Source organism: Scyliorhinus canicula, chromosome 16 (assembly GCF_902713615.1).
Source record: "Scyliorhinus canicula chromosome 16, sScyCan1.1, whole genome shotgun sequence".
Lineage (NCBI taxonomy): Eukaryota > Metazoa > Chordata > Chondrichthyes > Carcharhiniformes > Scyliorhinidae > Scyliorhinus > Scyliorhinus canicula.
Window position 1 is genome coordinate 123,184,829 of NC_052161.1, and position 22,597 is coordinate 123,207,425.

At 45.6% G+C, this 22,597-nt stretch overlaps 1 protein-coding gene across 8 annotated transcripts in view; it reads left to right on the forward strand.

Annotated features, from left to right (window-relative positions):
- The window catches only part of zgc:154075 (uncharacterized protein LOC556929 homolog), a 332,990-nt gene that overhangs the window by 236,074 nt on the left and 74,319 nt on the right, over window positions 1-22,597 (forward strand). For all 8 annotated transcript variants that reach the window (XR_005457420.1, XM_038773628.1, XM_038773630.1 and 5 more), the window contains 2 exons: window positions 1,163-1,297; window positions 2,113-2,214. Coding sequence is in view for 7 of the 8 variants with exons in the window: in XM_038773628.1 (XP_038629556.1) it covers window positions 1,163-1,297; window positions 2,113-2,214 (237 nt within the window). In the remaining variant the exon portion in view is untranslated. The remainder of the gene's footprint in view (window positions 1-1,162; window positions 1,298-2,112; window positions 2,215-22,597) is intronic.

Consider the following 22,597-nt stretch of genomic DNA (forward strand, 5'->3'; position numbering starts at 1 on the left):
CTATAAGAGGATCACTGTGGTTTCTAATTGGCCATGTGGAGGTATCTCTATAAGAGGATCACTGTGGTTTGACACCATAGCACCTGTTGACTGATCCTCTGCTGTCACACCCACCTTCAAGGAAAGGTTGTCCTACAGCACCAACACAGACACAGAGGACTGAATTCTCTGCCTTACACCACTAGTTGGGGAGTTCGCGGTGACGCGGAGAATCCAGCGTGGGGAAAAAAACTGGATCCGTGCCAGGCCCTGAACCGTTTCCAATGCTCTGGACCCCCGGTGGTGCAGGATCAAGGTTCACACCCGCAAGCCAGCGGGAAAATGCAAATGGGTCATTAAGACTAATTGGATCCACTTACCAGGCCGGACACCATATTCTCTGAGCGGGGAATCATGTGGGTGAGGATTACTATAGGTCTGGACAAACGTGTACCTGATACAGTGGGCCAAAGGGGTAACTCTTTAAGGGAATTACCCCAATGTTCATCTGAGGGCCACCCTCCACTCCCACAATGCAAGACCTACCTACCCCACCCCTACCAGAGCTCCCCACCGCCCCCCAAATAAATGAGACCCCCCTGCCACAGACGCTACCCACCTGAAAAGAGCCTCCTGTCAGGAAGCCCCTGAAGAAAAGGGACTCCTGTCTGGAATCTGGAGAGCAGTCGAGACAGAGGCAGTGAAAACAATTACTGTTGTAACACTGACCTGCTGGCTCAGACATAGGAAGCACTACGTGTCAATTCTTGGAAAGAAACTAGACAGCTGTGTTTAAATACCCACAGATCCTTGAGCTGCAAACCATCATTAATTTCCCTTACTAGGCTGTGATTGACAGCTTCCACACACACATAACTGTCAACTTTGCTCCATTTATCTCCCTTCACACTTGAGTAACTCTGAAGTGCCATGAATGGCGTCAACCTTAGTGTTGTTGCAATGCCACCCATCTAATTGAATGGTGAATTTTCCATCAAACTTCGAGGGATCAGGTTAGCAGGGTACCAACCTCTGACCTTTTGTAGCATTGTTCATGCATTTCATCTTCCGGTCAATGGCAATCGCTAATATGTTGATAGTAGGGACATGTGACAGTGGTTCTGTTGATAGGCAGGAGGAAATGTCTGATAAGGGTTCTGCTTGTTTTTATTTTCTTGAGCAGGGTATAAAAGGTTGGCCTATCTCAGTGATCTGTGAAGGGTTCGTTGTTGACATTGAATCGGTTACTAAGGCACTTCGTGAAGGTCCATATGGGAGATGTGTTTACGAATGTGATAATGATGTTGTCACCCATCAGGTAATTATATTTATGAATTCTTATTAAGTTCTAGATTTGTTTTAAGTTTTATAAATAAGCAGTACAATAATGTAAGCTGTAGAAAAAGACCTGTGAATACTCTTTCTGTGCATTCTGTAGTGCATAAACACTTGGAATTGTAGAAATCTTAACAGACTATCACACCGGTACCAGTGCTGATTCCAAGCTGCAGCTAGCTATTCTCAGCCTACTTCTGTCTTCTTTACTCTTTAATATTGACTTCATCAAGGGCAGTACGGTGGCGCAAGTGGTTAGCACGGTTGTCCTACGGCGCCGAGGTCCCAGGTTCGATCCCGGCTCTGGGTTACTGTCCGTGTGGAGTTTGCACATTCTACCCATGTTTGCGTGGGTTTCGACCCCCACAACCCAAAAGATGTGCAGGTTAGGTGGATTGGCCATGTTAAATTGCCGGTTAATTGGAAAAAAAATGCATTGGATACTCTAAATTAAAAAATACATATATTTACTTCAGCAAATGTATTTTATAATTCCATTTTGAATAATTATGATACAATCGACTTCAATACTTTCAGCTTCAATTTACCACAGTCCTGGTTCAGGATGATGTATTATAACAGTACAATGTAGAGAGTATCATGTAAAGTTGTATCATAAATTTTTCAATCATGTTGCTTATTGCATTTAAATGTTTTGTAATGGGACAATAGGTCAATATTATGATACACAAATGCTGCTGGAAGGAACTAAAATCTAGCTACAGGGTGGAAACTACTTTAGTCCCTTTTTGAACCTGCAAGTTACTAAGTTCTCACTAAGTGAATCTTTTTTGCCAGGTTGTCAATATGGAGTTTGAGGAAGGAGTGACAGCAGCTTTTACTATGGTGGCCTTCACTGAAAAGCTGGCCACTAGGAAGATGACAATTTATGGAACTGAGGTAGGAGAGAAGCAAAAAGAGACTGAATGGGTTCTTACTGGGATGTGTTTTGTGTTCGGTGCTGTAATCCGATGAACTGAAGTTGGAGGGTAAAATTAGGTTGCAGACCAGAGGAATGTGTCAGCTGAACGCCTGACCGTCTTAAGTCTTTTTTAAAAATAAATTTAGAGTACCCAATTATTTTTTTCCCAATTAAGAGGCAATTTAGCGTAGCCAATCCACCGACCCTGCACATCTTTTGGGTTGTGGGGGCGAAATCCACACAAACACGGGTGGAATGTGCAAAGTCTACATGGACAGTGACGCAGAACTAGGATCGAACCTGGAACCTCGGCGCCGTGAGGCAGCAGTGCTAACCACTGCGCCACCTTCCTGCCCTGACTGTCTTAAGTCTTAAGAGACAATCATGATTTGGTGTCGGCAGTCTCATTTCACCGTGGCACAAGAACCTCAGATCCCAAATAGCCATATCCCCCCCATTATCTTTAATCTTAAACGTAAACAACACAATCTCCAGAGTACCAATGGAATCACAGACCTCTGAAAATATTGGTCTATAAACCTGTGTATGATCCAATGTCTCCTCTTGTGTAAACTAAAGATAAGAGCTGTTCTGCATGTTTTCTCTGCTCTGAATTAGTGGGTACAAATTGGAGCTTATAAGCATAAAATGGATACAAGGGCCAATTTTGGAGACCAATGTCCTTTGCCTAAGTCATACATGCTAGACATCTGACATGATAGTCAGTTGGGCCATTTTTAAAACATTGGGATCGACCATCTAAAACAGATGTTAGTTCCTTCTGTTAATACATATATGACTCAATGCAAGTATTAGCCTGCACACTGGGAAATTGGATAGAAAAAGTCTAAAAACTGAGCCTGAGGCAGAAGTAGTGACTGCCAACCAAAACCTGAGTTTTAAAAAAAGTTATTCTTTAAACATACCTTTGTATCAGAAGGAGCTGAAATATTCCCTCCACACCTGACAAACAGGTAAGTGGCTTAAAATTCACCTTTCTAAAATGGGCGAGCTGCACCTGGAGATCTGACAGGCACGAAAATGTTAACCAGGCCCAAGATGCAATTCTGGTCCAATCTTGAGCTGGTCTCGGGCTTGCCAGTTGGGGGTGTGTGCTCTTTGTGTAAATACCCATTTTAGTGGTTATGTTATTGGGCCAGTATTCCAGAGGCCATCACGAACAATCCAGAACCATAAGTTCAAATTCTCACCACATCATTTGTGGGATTTAAATTTGATTAAAATTAATCTGGAATAAAAATCTAGTATTACTATTGGAGACCAGGAAACTACCACATTTTCATAAAAATACATCTGGCTCACTAATGACCTTTAAGAAAGCAAATCTGCTGTCCTTGCTTGTCCTATATCTGACTCCAAACTCACAGCATTGTAACTGAGTAATGACAGCCCTCCGAAATAGCCTGGTAAATCAGAAATGTCTACATCCCACAATGGAATATAAAATAATTATTATCTTGTTTAATATGTTGATACTGCATTATGTGTGCATTATTTTCTTTAACGTAATAACCTTTTTAAAGCAAACAAGTTAACACTTCTGTGTAAACATAACACACAGGAATGTAGCATATGAACAGCTTGAGTTTGATGGACAAAGTTCATTAATCAGAAGTTCTACCTGTAGTTCCTTCAGCATTGTGCTTGTTGAGTTTGAGACAAGACATTGCACACATTGAATAAAAGACAAGACCATGCAGGGACTATGCTGATATATATCCGTGTAACATGGTGTATTATTTCACTCCGTTTTTAGAGGTTTTCTTTGTGTAGTTTTGAAGTTGACAACAGGTGGTTTCTTTGTCTCACCTGTGTGGTGTCATGTTGCACTCGGAGTTGTTTCATTGGTTGTGTGAATGAAGTGCTGATTGGTGAAACATGGCTTGATGGGTTACGTGTCAGATGTTCTTTTGAGCTGTCGCTGTTCTATTTTTTTCACACTGGCAGAGCTTTGTTATATACCTTTGTCAGCTGCCTTCTTTTATTAAAATTTCATTCATTGTATGTTTTGACATGAAATTTCATGCAATTACAGCCTTTTTCACACAGAGGGTGAAGCTGATATGCCAACACCAACATAAATATGCATGCACCTTTATACTCATTTAAAAACTTTGCCTTGTTAGGCATCTTTGTTTATAATATTATTTATTTTTTTATTTTTTCCAATTTTCTTTTTCCTCTTCCCATTCTCTTGAAGGTGCTCAACCTGCTGCAATACGATTCTTCAAATACGAAGCACATTTTTTTACCTTACATTTTTTCTCCATATGTTAGGTGGAAGAGTATGTCACACAGCTGTGGCACTAGAGAGGCAACTCAGCCAAGTCCAATGCTGTCTTCATTTAATGTCCACACAACTTACAGCAGAAGTCGTTAGGTGTTCATCTTGTGGTGCTCGTCCCCTCCATGCCTTCTGGCAGCCCCACGATTCGAAGGATCTGCCGTATGGATCTATTTTCGTGCTCCTCAACCTTCACCTTGGGCGATTTACATAAGTCCTCCAGGGCTCCCACCTCTGCATCCAGGGATCCGATCAGTTTGATCGGAGACCAGCGCCTCCACCTCTCGCAGCTTCGCTCCTTGTACCTTGAGGCACTTTTCCATGCAGTCTATTGTTTTTTTTATAAATTTAGCGTACCCAATTATTTTTTACAATTAAGGGACAATTTAGCGTTGCCAATCCACCTAACCTGCACATCTTTGGGTTGTGGGGGTGAAACCCACGCAGACACGGGGAGAATGTGCAAACTCCACACGGACAGTGACCCAGGGCCGGGATTCGAACCCAGGTCCTCAGCGTCGTAGGCAGCAATGCTAACCACTGTGCCACCGTGCTGCCCTCATGCAGTCCATTGTTACCTGCAGAGGTGCTACTGCACCCTCGAAGGCCCTCGACAAGTTCCCTTGCATTTTTCTTCTTTGGTGCCGGAGTTCGTCCTTTATAAAATAATCTTTATTGTCACAAATAGCCTTGCATTAAAGCAGTGAAAAAGCCCAAGTTGCCACATTCCAGCGCCTGTTCGGGCACACGGGGGGGAGAATTCAGAATGCCCAAATTACCTATCAGGACATCTTTAGGGACTTGTGATGGAAACTGGAGCACCCGGAGGAAACCCACGCAGACACGGGGAGAACGTGCAGACTCCACACAGACAGTGACCCAGCTGGGAATCGAACCAGGGGCTCTGGTGCTGTGAAGAAACAGTGCAAACCACTGTGCTACCGTGCTGCCCATAAAAGCCATTAAACGTTTGTCTGAACTTTTCCCTTAGACGCCGACCCTTCACCTGCTGCTGCCATTTTATCGGACTTTGCCGCACCTCGAGTTCCCTCCACGTTTTGGGCCGGGTTTCTGCTGGGTCCGATAGGTTACCGGCATAACAGTCCCGGGGAGTGCTCTGTCTCCTTCCACTTTTGCTCCCTTTTTTACCTCGGAGGTGATCTGTTATTGGGGTTTCAAGTGCCGAAACTGTTCACACATACACTGAGGCATTGATGATGGTGGCTGCAAGCAGCCCTGCCTTGGTAATGGCTTTCATCGAGATGAGAAGATGGATGCCCCATCACCGGTTGGTATAGGGCAATGAGAGAGGACCAAAGAATCAAGAGTACCCAATTCATTTTTTCCAATTAAGGGTCAATTTAGTGTGGCAAATCCACCTACTGTGTACACACATCTTTGGGTTGTGGGGGTGAGACCCATACAAACACAGGGAGAATGTGCAAACTCCACACGGACAGTGACCCGGGGCCGGGATCGAACCTGGGTCCTTGGCGCCATGAGGCAGCAGTGCTAATAACTGCGCCACCGTGCCGCGGCAGGGCCTCTATGAGGTCAAGAGGCTGATGAACGTGGACTGCGACAGCGAGCACTGACTCAACTATGGGTGTATTGCCAGCTGTGCCTTTGTCTAGAGATGAGCGAACAGCAATGCTCTTGTATGTCCCTTGTATGATTGCTCATGTCTGCAAGCTTCTCCAGTATGTGTTGCAGCCCTAAGGACTCTGAAGGAGTAACACACAGCTCCTTGCCTGCAATGGGTGAATGCCTGTCCGGATGCTGTTTAAATATAGCGCCAGAACCTTCGACTCCATGAGATAATGAGGGGGTGGGAGAGAATGGGCTGACAATCTCCTGTCCACCCCACCACAAAAATTGCCATGGTCCCCGCTAATCCAAAAATACTGAGTTGAAAAGCAAACGATTGCACGCGTTTAACTGTCCCGCTAGTGTCACACGGGAGGGCAGCGCCGGCTCTAGGGTTGCTGGCGCCCCGGGCAAGCTGAACTTCGGCGCCCTTGGGGGGGGCGGGGCCGGGGCCGGGGGGGGCGGGGCCGGGGGGGGGGGGGGGGGGGGGGCCGGGGCCGGGGCCGAGGGGGGGGGGCGAGCGGGGGGGCGGGGGCGGGGCCGAGGGGGGCGGGGCCGGGGCCGAGGGGGGGGGGGCGCGCGGGGGGGGGGGGAGGGAGGGGGGCGAGGCCGAGGAGGGGCGGGGGGGCGAGGCCGAGGAGGGGCGGGGGGGCGAGGCCGAGGAGGGGCGGGGGGGCGAGGCCGAGGAGGGGCGGGGGTGGCGGACCCGAGGGGGGTCATCCAAATAATCTGCTATTGTGGGGGGAGAAAACAGCAAACTACCCTTCTTTGAACCATCTAGTTCTAACCCTGTTTCACAGGTATGGAAATTCCAGGATTCCAGATGATGGTCCCACTCCCAGACCAGAGAATACATAGACAGGAGTTGACACTGAATGTTTCACTGTCTTTCACGTATAAATTATAACAACCAACTCTTGGACTAAGATCTCACAGGTTGTTCCCCTGGCAATGAAGGAAATTACTGAGAGTAAATAACTGCAAATGGAAATAGTCAACTCCCACCATTCACGGGAATTCCACTCCCACTAGATCTCAAGGTTAAATTGCAAATGGTGAACACAGTTTATAATGGGACGGAATTGAAAAGGCTCAAGGCAAAGTAAGCACAGGGTGGAGAAGCACGCAGTCAAGGGTAAGAGCAAATACCTTCAGATGGGAGGGGGTGGGAAGAGAGATGTGAAAGAGAGAATAAACAGGACTTCTTTCCTCAGTGAACTGGGTCGTGCACAAATCCAAGAGACAACCAATGTGGTTTGAATTAGCACAAAACCATTGCAGTTAATTGTTCCCTGTTGCATTCTCCATGTCGTCACATTCTCACAATCCTGTTGTTCTACGGTCTATCATTCCTGTTTACGAACCACCATGTGATTCCTCCGCACTCCATCATTCACTGATCTGATCATCGTAGCAGTGAAAAGGAGACAAATATTGACAGGATAAATTAGGTTACTTTCTTTTACTTCATGCCTGCAACTGCCTGACTCCAGGAAATATCCACAGTACACATCAAAATGTTATTATTACTGCATGCTTTCGGCACATTTAATGTGGGTTACACATTATCTGACCTCACTGGCTCCATCCTCCCCGGTTACACACTGTCTGATCTCACTGGCTCCATCCTCCCCGGGTTACACACTGTCTGATCTCACTGGCTCCATCCTCCCCGGGTTACACACTGTCTGATCTCACTGGCTCCATCCTCCCCGGGTTACACACTGTCTGATCTCACCGGCTCCAACCCCGCGGACCCGAAGGGGGGGCGGACCCGAGGGCGGGGCGGGGGGGGCAGACCCGAGGGCGGGGCGGGGGGGACTGAGGGGGGGGGTGGACCGAGCCGGGGGGCCGCCCTGGGGGCGGGCGGCCACCGCGCATGCGCTGGTTGGCACCGGCCCAACTGCGCATGCGCGGGACCCGAGTCTCTGGCGCCCCCGAGCACATAGCGCCCCGGGCGACAGCCCGAGTTGCCGGTGCCTTGAGCCGGCCCTGCGGGAGGGTTTAAACTAGTATGGCAGGGAGGTGGGTACCGGAGCAATAGGTCAGAAGGTGAAAGCATTGAGGGAGAACTAAGGAATCGGGCCAGTATGGCTCTGAGCAGGAGCAGACAGGGAGTTGTTGCTAAAACGGCGGGTCTGGTGGCCTGAAGTGCATATGTTTTAAAGCAAGAAGTATTACGGGCAAGGCAGATAAACTTAGAACTTGGATTAATACTTGGAACTATGATGTTGTTGCCATTACAGAGACCTAGTTGAGGGAAGGACAGGTTTGGCAGCTAAACATTCCAGGATTTAGATGTTTCAGGCGGGATAGAGGGGGACATAAAAGGGGTGGCAGAGTTGCTCTACTGGTTAGGGAGAATATCACAGCTGTACTACGAAAGGACACTTCAGAGGGCAGCGAGGCTATATGGGTAGAGATCAGAAATAGAAAGGTGCAGTCACAATGTTGGAGGTTTACTACAGGCCTCCCAACAGCCAGCGGGAGATAGAGGAGCAGATAGGTAGACAGATTTTGGAAACGAGTAAAAACAACAGGGTTGTTGTGATGGGAGAAGGATAACTATGACAAATTTCAGGAACTTTGGATAATGAGAGATATTGTAGGCTTCATCAAAAAGAAAAAGGAGGCATTTGTCAGGGCTAGAAGGCTGGGAACAGACGAAGCCTGTGTGGAATATAAGGAAAGTAGGAAGGAACTTAAGCAAGGAGTCAGGAGGGCTAGAAGAGGTCACGAAAAGTAATTGGCAAATAAGGTTAAGGAAAATTGCTGAGGCCTTGACAGAAATCTTTGGATCCTCACTGTCTTCAGGTGATGTCCCGGAGGACTGGAGAATAGCCAATGTTGTTCCTTTGTTTAAGAAGGGTAGCAAGGATAATCCAGGGAACTACAGGCCGGTGAGCCTTACATCAGTGTTAGGGAAATTACTGGAGAGAATTCTTAGAGACAGGATCTACTCCTATTTGGAAGCAAATGGACGTATTAGTGAGAGGCAGCATGGTTTTGTGAAGGGGAGGTTGTGTCTCAATAACTTGATAGAGTTTTTCGCAGCGGTCACAAAGATGATTGATGCAGGTAGGGCAGTGGATGTCGTCTACATGGACTTCAGTAAGGCCTTTGACAAGGTCCCTCATGGTAGACTGGTACAAAAGGTGAAGTCACAGGGGATCAGGGGTGAGCTGGCAAAGTGGATACAGAACTGGCTAGGTCATAGAAGGCAGAGAGTAGCAATGGAAGGGTGCTTTTCTGATTGGAGGGCTGTGACTAGTGGTGTTCCGCAGGGATCTGTGCTGGGACCTTTGCTGTTCGTAGTATATATAAATGATTTGGAGGAAAATGTAACTGGTCTGATTAGTAAGTTTGTAGACGACACAAAGGTTGGTGGAATTGCGGATAGCGATGAAGACTGTCAGAGGATACAGCAGGATTTAGATCGTTTGGCGACTTGGGTGGAGAGATGGCAGATGGAGTTTAATCCGGACAAATGTGAGGTAAAGCATTTTGGAAGGTGTAATGCAGGTAGGGAATATACAGTGAATAGTAGAACCCTCAAGAGTATTGAAAGTCAGAGAGATCTAGGTGTACAGGTCCACAGGTCACTGAAAGGGGCAACACAGGTGGAGAAGGTAGTCAAGAAGGCATATGGCATGCTTGCCTTCATTGGCCGGGGCATTGAGTATAAGAATTGGCAAGTCATGTTGCAGCTATATAGAACCTTAGTTAGACCACACTTGGAGTATTGTGTTCAATTCTGGTCGCCACACTACCAGAAGGATGTGGAGGCTTTAGAGAGGGTGCAGAAGAGATTTACCAGGATGTTGCCTGGTATGGAGGGCATTAGCAATGAGGAGCGGTTGAATAAACTCAGTTTGTTCTCACTGGAACGACGGAGGTTGAGGGGCGACCTGATAGAGGTTTACAAAATTATGAGGGGCACAGACAGCGTGGATAGTCAGAGGCTTTTTCCCAGTGTAGAGGGGTCAATTACCAGGGGGCATAGGTTTAAGGTGCGAGGGGCAAGGTTTAGAGGAGATGTACGAGGAAAGTTTTTTTACACAGAGGGTAGTGGGTGCCTGGAACTCGCTGCTGGAGGAAGTGGTGGAAGCAGGGATGATAGTGACATTTAAGGGGCATCTTGACAAATACATGAACAGGATGGGAATAGAGGGATATGGACTCAGGAAGTGTAGAAGATTTGTTTAGAGGGGCAGCATGGTCGCCATGGGCTTCGAGGGCCTAAGGGCCCGTTCCTGTGCTGTACTTTTCTTTGTTCTTTGTTCACTGCCCAGTGGGAATCATGCCAAATTTCCCAGCCACCACTGCACTTAGCCAAATGGAAAATTGAGCCCTTGTTATGGGTCCAGGCCTGAACCCCATATTTGGTTAAGATACCGGATTAAAACCCAACTGTAGGACGGCATGGTGGCATAGTGGTTAGCATTGCTGCCTCAGAGCTCCAGGGACCCAGGTTCAATTCTGTCCTCGGGTAACTGTGTGGAGTTTGCACTTTCTCCCCGTATCTGCGTGGGTTTCCTCAGGATGCTCCTGTTTCTTTCCACAGTCCAAAGATGTGCAGGTTAGGTGGATTGGCCATGCTAAATTGTCCCTTAGTGTCAAAAAGGTTAGGTAGGCTTACTGGGTTTCGGGGATAGGGTGGAGACGTGGGCTTAAGTAGGGTGCTCTTTCCAAGGGCCGGTGCAAACTCAATGGGCTAAATATCCTCCATCTGCACGGTGAGGTTCTATGATTCTATTTTCATTTGGTAAAACTGTGAGGAAATGTTACTGCACCACAGGAGTGATAACATTGACCAGTAGACAGCTTTTATATAAAAACAAACTTTAAGTTTAACACAGAATTAAGCAAATTAGAAACAAAGAAATAACTTTACAGTTAACAGTTACAACATCTTAACCTGCTTCCTGGAACCTGCCTCTGTATTCCAATTAAGCAACCCATATATTTCAAATACCACTTGCGTATAAAGTTAACACCTAGGTTCACTTGCTGATCTTGGGGCAGAGTCCTTAGAGAGAGCAGAAATACTGTCTGTAAGTATTTTAATCTAAGTTTTAATAATATTATTGCAAAAATGTAAATTATGAAGGATGACAATATTCATCACTCTCTGTTTTAAAGAAAGTCTTTGGCTGGGAGTTCCAAGCTCCATCGTGGTGGGACCTGCCATGGGGGATTTCGCGGTTTAGTCAAAAGTTCATTGATTTCCGGAGGGACTGGACTATCCTGGCGGCGGGCAGGGGCGAGAATATACTACCTGCATATTCAACCAGTAGTAACAATAATAATAATCTTTATTAGTGTCACAAGTAGACTTACATTAATATTGTAATGAAGTTACTGTGAAAATCCCCGAGAGGCCACAATCCGGCACCTGTTCGGGTATACAGAGAGAGTATTCAGAATGTCCGAATTACCCGATAGCACGCATTTCGGGACTTGTGGGAGGAAATCGGAGCATCCGGAGGAAACTCGCGCAGACACTGGGAGAAGGTGCAGTCTCTGCACAGACAGTGACCCAAGCCGGGAATCTAACCTGGATCCCTGGCACTGTGAAACAACAGTGCTAACCACTGTGCTACCATGATTTAACCTTTGGTGAGGCAGCTCATGGACAAGTTCAATGTTGTATTTACTTAACATTTATCAACCCAAACTTTCTAGTATTAGCTTGCCTCAGCTAGTAACACGATTGTCTCTTCCTCTGAGTCGGAAGGTTTTGGATTGAAGCTGCACTCAAGGACAACTGGGCTGACACTTCAACGCAGTACCGTGGATGTTGCTTTGACAGAGGTGCCATTTTTCATGTTCATTTGGATGAGAGAGAGCACATAGCATAATTTGAAGAAAGACAGGCGAGTTTTTACGGTGCACTGGCCAATGTCGATCTCTCATCCAACATTGCCAAAAACGGATTAACCAGTGATTCATCTCATTACCATTTGTTAGACCTTGCTGTGTACAAAATGATAGCTATATTTATCCACAAAAGGCAGCATTGTGGCACAGTGGTTAGCATTGTCGCCTACGGCGCTGAGGACCCGGGGTCACTGTCTGTGTGGAGTTTGCACATTCTCCCCGTGTTTGCGTGGGTTTCGCCCCCACAACCCAAAGATGTGCAGAGTAGGTGGATTGGCCACGCTAAATTGCCCCTTAATTGGAAAAAATGAATTGGGAAATCTAAATTTATTTTAAAAAAAATATTTATCCACAAAACAATGATGAATACACAGAAAGAACGACTGGCTGACTGATTTGCATTTATATTACTTTTGAAATGTCCTCACTGTTGCAATGTAGGACATACATGTGGCAGTCAATATGCACACGGCAAGGTCCCACAAACAACTTTGTGACAATTACCAGCTAATCTGTTTGATTGCTGTTGGTTGAGCGATAAATGTTGTCAGGATACTAGGCAGGACTCTCCATAGTGCCATGAAATGTTTTACATCCACCAAATCTTCAGCACCACATATTGACCAGGCAATTCCACTGCATTTGTTAACATTCAAATCATCTGTTTAACTTGAATGTTTTGTAGTATGATGTTCATGTTGAGCCACACAGTTGCAATTACAAGATGTAAACCACATTAAAACTGCCTGGCAGCCTCTCATTTCAGATTCCTGGTTCCTGTCCCAGCTGGCTGGAATTAAAATAAAATTGTTTGAAGGCATACACACATGAAAGAAGAAAGGCTTTCATTTACATAGCATCTTGAAAGATCTGGCAGAAATGCCCCAAAGTTTAAGTAACCCTCTAGAAAAGTGCTTTCCAAACTTTTGGCACCACCACAGAGTGAGAATTTGGGGGGGGGGGGGGGGGGGGGGGGGGGTGAATATATGAGCTGTTGACCAGGTGATTGGGGAACAGTGGTTGAGTGTTGGGGAAAATGCAAGATTTCTACAAAAAATACAGAAACCTTTCCACAGACTTTTTTGCAGCAGCCTAATTGGGCCTCAAAGAGCAGTCGATTAGGCTACGCCTAGCATTAGAAAGAAACACGAGGATTTAAATGGACCCTGCACTGCCAGAAAGCAATTTGAGCTCCACGGCAGCCGTTGTTGCTTCAGAACACACAACCACAAAATCTCATCTTGTGACCCGACTGGTTGTCGCAACCCACAGTTTGAAAAGCCTTTCTCTTGGGACTTGAGTATTAAATCTAGGCTGATACTTCAGTATTGAATGGTGTGCTGCAATGTCTGATGTGTCATCTTACAGAGCTCCTCTGTGTCTCTGCACGTAATGTGGAGATACCGGCGTTGGACTGGGGTGAGCACAGTAAGGAGTCTTACAACACCAGGTTAAAGTCCAACAGGTTTGTTTCAAACACTAGCTTTCAGGGCACTGCTCCTTCCTCAGGTGAATGGAGAGGTATGTTCCAGAAACATTTATATAGACAAAGTCAGAGATGCCCATAAGTCAACGGTAGCGTGGAATTATTTGGAGGCGAGCAGGAGCTCTCGCATCCCTCGTAGGCCTTGCAGTCCCACTCCTCGCACGCAACACTGTACATTCCCGAGACCCGTACCCCTCCCAACCTTTCTCAGGCCCGCTCTTACCTTTGCTTTGCTGTCCACACTCATACTGATCAATACAATTTAAGTTTTGTGCTCTTTCCAGTCGTCCAATCAGAGGTATTCTTGACCAGTTAACCACTGATGGGGCGAGCTGGAAACAGCACAAAACTCGAATGGTATCAATCTGCCAGGCCTGGCATGGAAACCCTGGGAGGCTCCCATAGAACCCGGTTTGGGAACTCCCAGTCTAAGTATTTAATATTCACTACATTTCATAAAGGTGGTTGGTTGTGGAGCACTTTGGCATGTTCTGAGGATACGTAAAAAAACAATATAAATGAATTTCCTCTTGAGTATGAATCTACTGCCCAGTTTTCTTATATAATTCTCAGTTGGGAATCCTGTCCTTTCCTTCCGTCATGTACTGTCCTGAAACCCGTGTGTTTATATAACTTGGGCTGGGGGTAGTAGGTGGGATGTAAAATTAACTATTTTGTTTCTGCTGGGCAGGATATGTTAAAATGACTCTTGATGGGTCCTGCAGAAATGGCACTGTCAGAAATAGAGCAAGGCCGATAGGTTGACCCTTCCTGGGTATGGGCTTATGGGAAATGGTGAAGGGGAAAACAGAAAAAGAACTAAAGTGATAGAATAAATAAAAATAGATTTGTACATATGGGTCATTTTCCTTTTTTCAATGTCAGTATCCTGTATTTGTGTCATTTAATTGATAGAACGGCTTGGAATAGATGAGTTTAAAGTTGGAAAAAATCCTTAGAATTATTTTGAGATGGAATTAAACCAATTCGATGAAGGTGAAATTGTATTGATTAAATTAATCTCCTATGATGCCTGATAGTGGTCAGTGTATAAATGTACTGCCAGGTGAGCACTTGCCAAGTCAGGCCAGGAAAGTCCCAAAGCGCACTGAATGTCTGTACTGAATGTCTGATTTCAGCAGGCCATAGTAAGGTGACAATCAACTTCTTGTGCGTTACCATTGACCAAAAGTTAAATGGACCAGCCATATGTGGCTGCAGGAGCAGGTCAGAGGCTAGGAATTTGGGAAGACTCGATGGGCTGAATGGCCTCCTTCTCCACTGTATGTTCTATGTTCTGCAATGAGTAACTCACCTCCTGACTCCTCAAAGCATGTCTGCCATCCACAAGGCATAATTTAGGAGTGTGATGGAATACTCTCCATCTCGCCATTTACTTGCATGAGTGCAGGTCCAACAACACTCAAGCAGCTCAACACCATCCAGATAAAGCAGTTCATTTGATCGGCACCCCAAACACTGCCTTAAGCATTCACTTTTACACCACCTGCACATAATGGCAGTAGTGTGTCCCATCCCCAAGGTGCACCGTTCTGTCATGAACTTTTACAATTCTGAATGAAGTATATTTGTGTGTGCCGGTGGGGGGGAGGGGTTCACAGGCGGTTTCATAGCATGACAGCCCAACCAAACAGCCATTTTGTCCCAACATTTTTAAAGGTAAATAAACAAGTGTTTGAAAAATTGTAAAGGAAAATGCTTTAATGTCCCTGCGATTCTTCTCCTGAATTCCTGACACAAATCATCTTTAAGTTAATCCTGAAGTGTTGGCAACACTATTACGTGAACAAGCCTCTTTTTTGGAAAAATATAGAAAAAAAGTACATTGCATAATGTTTCAAATTTGACTTTACATGACTTGCAATATAGTTTCTGACAGTACAGCACATGTGGTGCCTCACACACATTCTAATTACAATGTACATTTACATTTCAAGTCCAGGGCGGCACAGTGGTTACGGCGCCGAGGACCCAGGTTCGATCCCGGCCCTGGCTCCGTGTGGAGTTTGCACATTCTCCCCGTGTCTGCATGGGTTTCACCCCACTGCAAGGTAGGTGGATTGGCCATGCTAAATTACCCCTTAATTGCAAAAAAAAAGGCATCTTCCAAATGCAATATTTTCTGGTGCATACAGCCTGAGGGATTTTACAGGGTTTCCGCCTCGGGGCAGGAGAGCCATAGTCAGTGGCTTTTCTCCTTTAAACCTTTGTGGCAACTGTATCAAGCTTTATTGTACCCCACAACCCATAGTTCTGGATCTTGGAATGTGTCAGTCTGCACTCTGTCCTCGGCTCTTTGCACTGGAGTGCCAGCAATGTCTTGGGATGACCAAAAAGCACCTTTCTCTGAGATGATGTTTATCTCGGTGCACATCCTTGAGGACCCCAACAGAGTTGCTTGATGAACCTTGAGAAAGACCATTTTCCAGAATTGCTTTGCAAAGATATTTTCCAGAAGGAGTTGGGTGACAGTTTTGCCCACCGTAGCCGCTTCAAAGATAGCACGTGGAAGCACTGAGACTTTGGTCGTACAGGAAGGATCTGACATGGAGGACCCTTATTTACCACCGACCAAACGATCTCAAGTGAACATGTATGTCCTAATCCTGTGTAGGTCTCAGTCCCTTATGATCTGAATCAGTTTGTGAGTTTGTGGCATACCACAAATTTAATTCTTATCCTAAATCATTTTGAGAATCTGGATGTTTTAGTTAGCACTGCTGCCTCACGGCGCCGAGGTCCTGGGTTCGATCCCAGCCCTGGATCACTGTCCGTGTGGAGTTTGCACATTCTCCCCGTGTCTGTGTGGGTCAGGGTAAGTGGATTGGCCACGGTAGATTGCCCCTTAATTGGAAAAAAAATTGGATACTTTAAATTCATAATAAAATTAGCTTTTTAAAAAAAAAGGAATCTGGATATTTTAAAAAGCATTGTAGGCTGTAGATTGGGATTCAGCAGTTGAAAGATTGCAAAATACCCTTTATTTAAACAAATGGTAACTTATTTGGTGTATTTATTAATGTATGTTCCCTAACTTTGTTCTTTGAACACATTTCAAGAATCATTTCAACCTGCAAAAAGTGCTATTCTCTTGTGCTTTCTGTAACATTTATTCAGTAAAATGTAGTTTTGCATTAACTCTGTCCTATGCCTTTAAACAAACCAATCAATGACTGCTGCATGAGGAACTGGTTTGTGATTGCTGTCTTTGAAAGGAAACAACATTGTGATTGGTGCAGTGAAGCAAATTGCAAATTACATTTAGTTGCTTAGCAACTGATATAGAGGCAATAAAGAGGGTTTGGAGAGCAAAGTGCAAGCTGAATGCTGGAGGGAGCTTTGTATTTAAAACCACACTATCAGCCCAGACTATATCAGATGCACTGAACTGCGGGTGGCAAGCTTATGAAATGTTTTGGCTTTCTTTTTTATTAATTCAGAAAATTAATGTTGATATTGGTGGCAAGGCCTGAATTTATTGTCCATACATATTTACCATTGAGAAGGCGATGGTGTTCCCTTGTATTTGCTGCTCCTATTCTTTTGATGGTAGGAGTTGCATATTTGAGAGGCAATCCCACAGTAACTTTGGTGATTTACTGCATTGCATCTTGCAGAATTTATACTGTGCAGATACATTGTGCCAGTAGTGAATGGGACTGTTTAAGGTGGTGGGTGGGGTTCTAATCACGGGGCCTGCGTTGTCCTGGATGTTGTTGGGCTTATTTTTTAAATATAAAGTGCCCAATTCTTTTTTTTCCAATTACGGGGCAATTTAGCGTGGCCAATCCAGCTACCCGGCACATCTTTGGGTTGTGAGGGTGAGACCCACGCAGACACGGGGAGAATGTGCAAACTCCACACGGAGAGTGACCCAGGGCCAAGATCGAACCCGGGTTCTCGGTGCCTTCAGGCAGCAGTGCTAACCACTTCGCCATTGTGCTGTCCCTGTTGTTGAGCTTATTTAGTATTACTCCAGCTGCATTCATCTGGGCAAGTTTGACTGACCTCACTTGCACTTTGTGGAGATGCTCTGAGGAGTCAGGACACGAGTTACTTGCCACAGAATATCCAACCTCTGACCTGCTGGTGTAGCCACAGTATTTATGTGGCTGGTCCAATTATGTTTATGGTCAATCATAAACACTAGGATGTTGATGGTGGAGGATTTGCTAATGGTAATCCCATTGAATATTACAGGCAGGTGGCTTAGACTTCTTGTTGGAGATGGTCATTGTGTGGCACAAAACTTACTTACCACTTATCAACCCAAGATTGAATGTTACCCATCTCTTGCTGTAAGTGCCCCTGGCTGCTGCATTATGTGAGGAATTGTGAATGAAGACTGCAATCATCAGTGAACATTCTGACCTTGTTTGGAGGGGAGATTATTGATGAAGCAGATGAAAGTTGTTGGGTCTGGGACACTGCCATGTGGAATTCCTCGAATAATGTCCTGGGACCAAGACAATTGGCCTCCAATGACACCCATCCTCCTTTGTAGCAGGTTTGACTATAGCCAGTGGTGAAATCACTCCTAATTCTCCTTCAATTTTACTAACACTTCTGATGCAATGTTACCTTGATGTAACAGAGACTGTTTTGACTAAGAGTCATCCAGACTCAATGTTAGTCCTTGGTGTCCTTGTTAGTCCTCTCCACAGATGCTGGCAGACCTGCAGCTATTGTCCAGTATTTTGTTTTATATTAGCAGTCCCTAACTCCTCACTTCTAAAATTCAGCTCTGGTGAATGCAAGGTCTAAGGCTGTAACGAGATCAGAAGCTGAGTGGTCCTGACAGAACCCAAATTGAATATTTGTGTGCAGGTAATTATTAGCTCCATGGACGGCACAGTGGCGCAATGGTTAGCACTGCTGCCTCAAAGCGCTGAGTACTCGGGTTCGATTCTGGCCCGGGTCACTGTCCTTGTGGAGTTTGCACATTCTTTTTTTAAAATTTAGAGTACCCAATTATTTTTTTTTACAATTAAGGGGTAATGCACGATCAATGACTACTAAAGCGAGGTTGTAGTCCAACTGAAGGCTTTAATAAGCTAGATGTTTCCCCCAGCCGCTCAGGTACAGAAAGGAAGCTGCTGGGGTGGCACGGGCTCTTATACCCCGCCTTGCACGGCGGAGCTACCATATAGGCTCGACCAAAGGAAAGCATACATTATCTACCAATGGTGTTCCAGCATTACTAGGTACTGTAATACCTCTACACAGACTACCACAAGGGGCATTTAGCATGACCAATCCCACCTACTCTGCCCATCTTTGGGTTGTGGGGGTGAGACCCACGCAGACACAGGAAGAATGTGCAAACTCTACATAGACAGTGACCCGGGGCGGGGATCGAACCCGGGTCCTCTGCCTTGAGGCAGCAGTGCTAAGCTCTGCGCCACCACGTCGACCTCAAGTTTACACATTCTCCCCGTGCCTGCATGGGTCTCACCCCACAATGCACAAATGTGCAGGCTACGTGGATTGGCCACACTAAATTGCCCCTTAATTGGGAAAAAGATAATTGCGAATTCTAAATTGCTTTCCATGACAGCACACCTTTATTGATTTTTACATTTTTTTTTAACGAGTACCCAAGGGCAGCACGGTGGCCTAGTGGTTAGCACAACCGCCTCACGGCGCTGAGGTCCCAGGTTCGATCCCGGCTCTGGGTAACTGTCCGTGTGGAGTTTGCACATTCTCCCCGTGTCTGCGTGGGTTTCGCCCCCACAACCCAAAAATGTGCAGAGTAGGTGGATTGGCCACGCTAAATTGCCCCTTAATTAAAAAAAATAATTGGCTAATCTAAATTTATTTTTTAAAAAACGAGTACCCAATTCATTTTTTCCAATTAAGGAGCAATTTAGCGTGGACAATCCACCTACCCTGCACATCTTTGGGTTGTGGGGGTGAAACCCACGCAAACACGGGAAGAATGTGCAAATCCACACAAACAGGGCCAGGATCGAACCCGGGTCCTCAGCGCCGTAGGCAGCAGTGCTAACCACTGTGCCATCGTGCCGCCCCCATTCCTTTGTCGGTGATTGAGAGTTGATCTTTGGGATGGTACTTGGCTTTGTCCTGAGTTTTGTGAACAGGACATACTGTGGCAGTTTTCCAATCATTGAGTAGCTGCCAGTATTTTGCAGCTGGATGGCTTGGCTATAAGCATGGCGGATTTTGGAGTAACTGTGGACTGCTTTTCTACCCTGCTGCCAACTGAGACCCGTGGGGCAATTAATGCCCAATTCATGGCCTCTTCCCACCACCATTGATATTAACCCAGTGGGTGGGCGGGTTGTGTGGGTTCCTGGGAAGCAGAGAGGTGGAGTCCCTCGTTCAAAGGCACAGTAACAGATCGAGAGACCCAGCATTGGCAAGGTGGGACCTGCTGAGAGCCATCTCTCTGCTGTTGCTGCCCAAGCCCCTTATATCCTGGGGCTGTTTAGCACAGGGCTAAATCGCTGGCTTTGAAAGCAGGCCAGCAGCACGGTTCTATTCCCGTAACAGCCTCCCCGAACAGGTGCCGGAATGTGGCGACTAGGGGCTTTTCACAGTAACTTCATTGAAGCCTACTCGTGACAATAAGCGATTTTCATTTCATTTCATCCCCTTCCCTGCAATCCCCATCTCATGAAACCCCTCCCGCCATCACTTAACCTCTGTCTGGGTTGCTTTGCAACGATGGACTCTAGTGGGTGTCGTTCCAGCAATAGCCACCATCTCTAGTAGTCAGTTCCTTTGCCTATGATTTCCTAAGTAGCCATCAAGTCCTGAGTGAGAGTTGTACCAGGAGCTTCTGGCCCATAGGGGCACTACCTACTGCTCCACAGGATCTCCTTTTGATACTACCACAGTCATGTTCTAGGTGTAGGTGTGAAGAATGGTAATTTTGGGAAAGATACTGAAAATCTGGTGCCATTTATGAAGCAGTACCCCAGCAAGAGTCAGTGACTTCAGGAGAGAAAAACTACATCATAGAAGTACTAATAGTTTCAATCAGTTCATCTAACATATCTATCCACAGTATCCTCTTGATGCACCTGTAACAGACTTTTCCATATCAAGCTTTACACAGTATGAGTATATTCTAAATAAGGTTATTGGATGGAAAGCTGCACAGTTTCATTTCAAATAACCTGACATTTAGTTCGGTTCGTTGAAAAAGATGGTCTCACTGTGTATTTGTTAAGCTTTTGCAAATGGGACTTTCAGTTTAATTCAATAAGCCTATATTCTTGGGACAAGATCAATTGAACTTTTATTCGGGATAAAGCATTTTTTTTTTTAATACTTGGAATCCACTTAAGTCAATGCAGTAAAGGTAGAGATGATGCAGCATCTGCAAATCATACCTCAAGTTAGGTGGTGTCTTTCCCAACAATATAGGAAATTTGGGATATAGTGCAAAATTGCTGGAAATGCACAGCAGTCTCATCTTCATTTGAAAGAAAAATAGCTCAAAATTGAAAATCAAAAAATTGCTTATTGTCACGAGTAGGCTTCAAATGAAGTCACTGTGAAAAGCTCCTAGTTGCCACATTCCGGCGCCTGTTCGGGGAGGCTGTTACGGGAATCGAACCGTGCTGCTGGCCTGCCTGGGTCTGCTTTCAAAGCCAGCGATTTAGCCCAGTGAGCTAAACCAGCCCCTTTTGGTGTAATACTTCAATTCTGAAATATTTGTCTATCCTGCTCTTCCAAATCTTCTAACGTAAAAACGAGGAGCAGGAGTGGGAAATTCAGCCTGTTGAGCCTGCTCTGCCATTCAGAATGATCATGGCTGATCTCATCTCTGCCTCAATTCCACTTTCCTGTCCGTTCTCCACAACCCGTCAACCCTTTACTAATTAAAAATCTGTCTATCTCCTCAAATTTACTCAATCTCCCACCATCCGCTGCACTCTGGCGAGAAATGTTTGGCTGCTCAAGTGGCTGCAGTGATGTCAGAGTGTGGGTGGAGCTGAGCTCTGGCTCTGCTTTTTAGTTTCGCTTTGAGGAAAAGCTTGGGTGTGTCTGTGTCTTTTGGTTTTGTTTTAGTGTTGGAGCTGAAGCCAGTCAAAGAAGGTGTAATTTTGATCACTCTGCAATCTAAAGACTATCTCTAGATCGTTTGGTGAATTCAGAGTGATAACTGCTCTCAGTAGAGAATTTAAACCTGATGTGCTTCTGTACAAAGGAAAGTTTAAGTATTACTTGGAATGTTGTTTTCTTTGGGGGGTGTATTTGAATTGATGGTTGCTAAGATGTTCACTGTATATTTTAAAAAGGTTAACTGAGTTCATTGAATAAACATTGTTTTGCTTTAAAAATTACTTTTAAATTTCTGCTGCACCACACCTGTAGAGTGGGCCGTGTGCTCCCCATACCACAATCTAGTAAAAGTCGTGGGTCAGGTGAACTCTATGATACACTTTGGCGTTCTCTAAACCCTGGCCCATAACAACAGATTCACAACCCTTTGCGAAAAGGAGGATGGGATTTAACTAAATGGGAACAAAGTCCCATAGCGAGCGCGTTTAGGCACGCATTTCCTGGTGTTCGCAGTGCCGAGAAACACAACCTATAAAACACCACCCCGTTTAGATGGGGAGCTCAGCAGCAAACCTGCGGCCAAGCATAGCCTTCCTGTGTCTATGTGGATCTCACCCCCACAACCCAAAGATGTGCAGCATAGCTGAATTGGCCACGTTAAATTGACTCTTATTTGGAAAAAAAATGAAGTAGGTACTTTACATATATTTTTAAAAGAAGGCCACACATAGCCCAGTTATGTGCCTCCTCAGTGTAGCAAGAGATCAGGCGTCCCGATCTCTAGCCCACAAAGCGATCCTCAACCCCTTCCAAGCCCAAATGCACTATGGGAGGGTCACCCCCCCCCCCCCCCCCCCCCCCCAAACGCCTGAAATGGGACTTAAACCCGGAACCTCCAACCCAGAGGTCACCCACTCTCCCAAAAACGACTGTGAATTTTCAGCATTCTAGGTTTTGATATTGAAAAATGGTCGGCAGAACTTTTGAAGAGATCCATTTAGAAGTGATTTTTAATACATGGGGAGAGAGACAAAGATGTTTAGAAAGA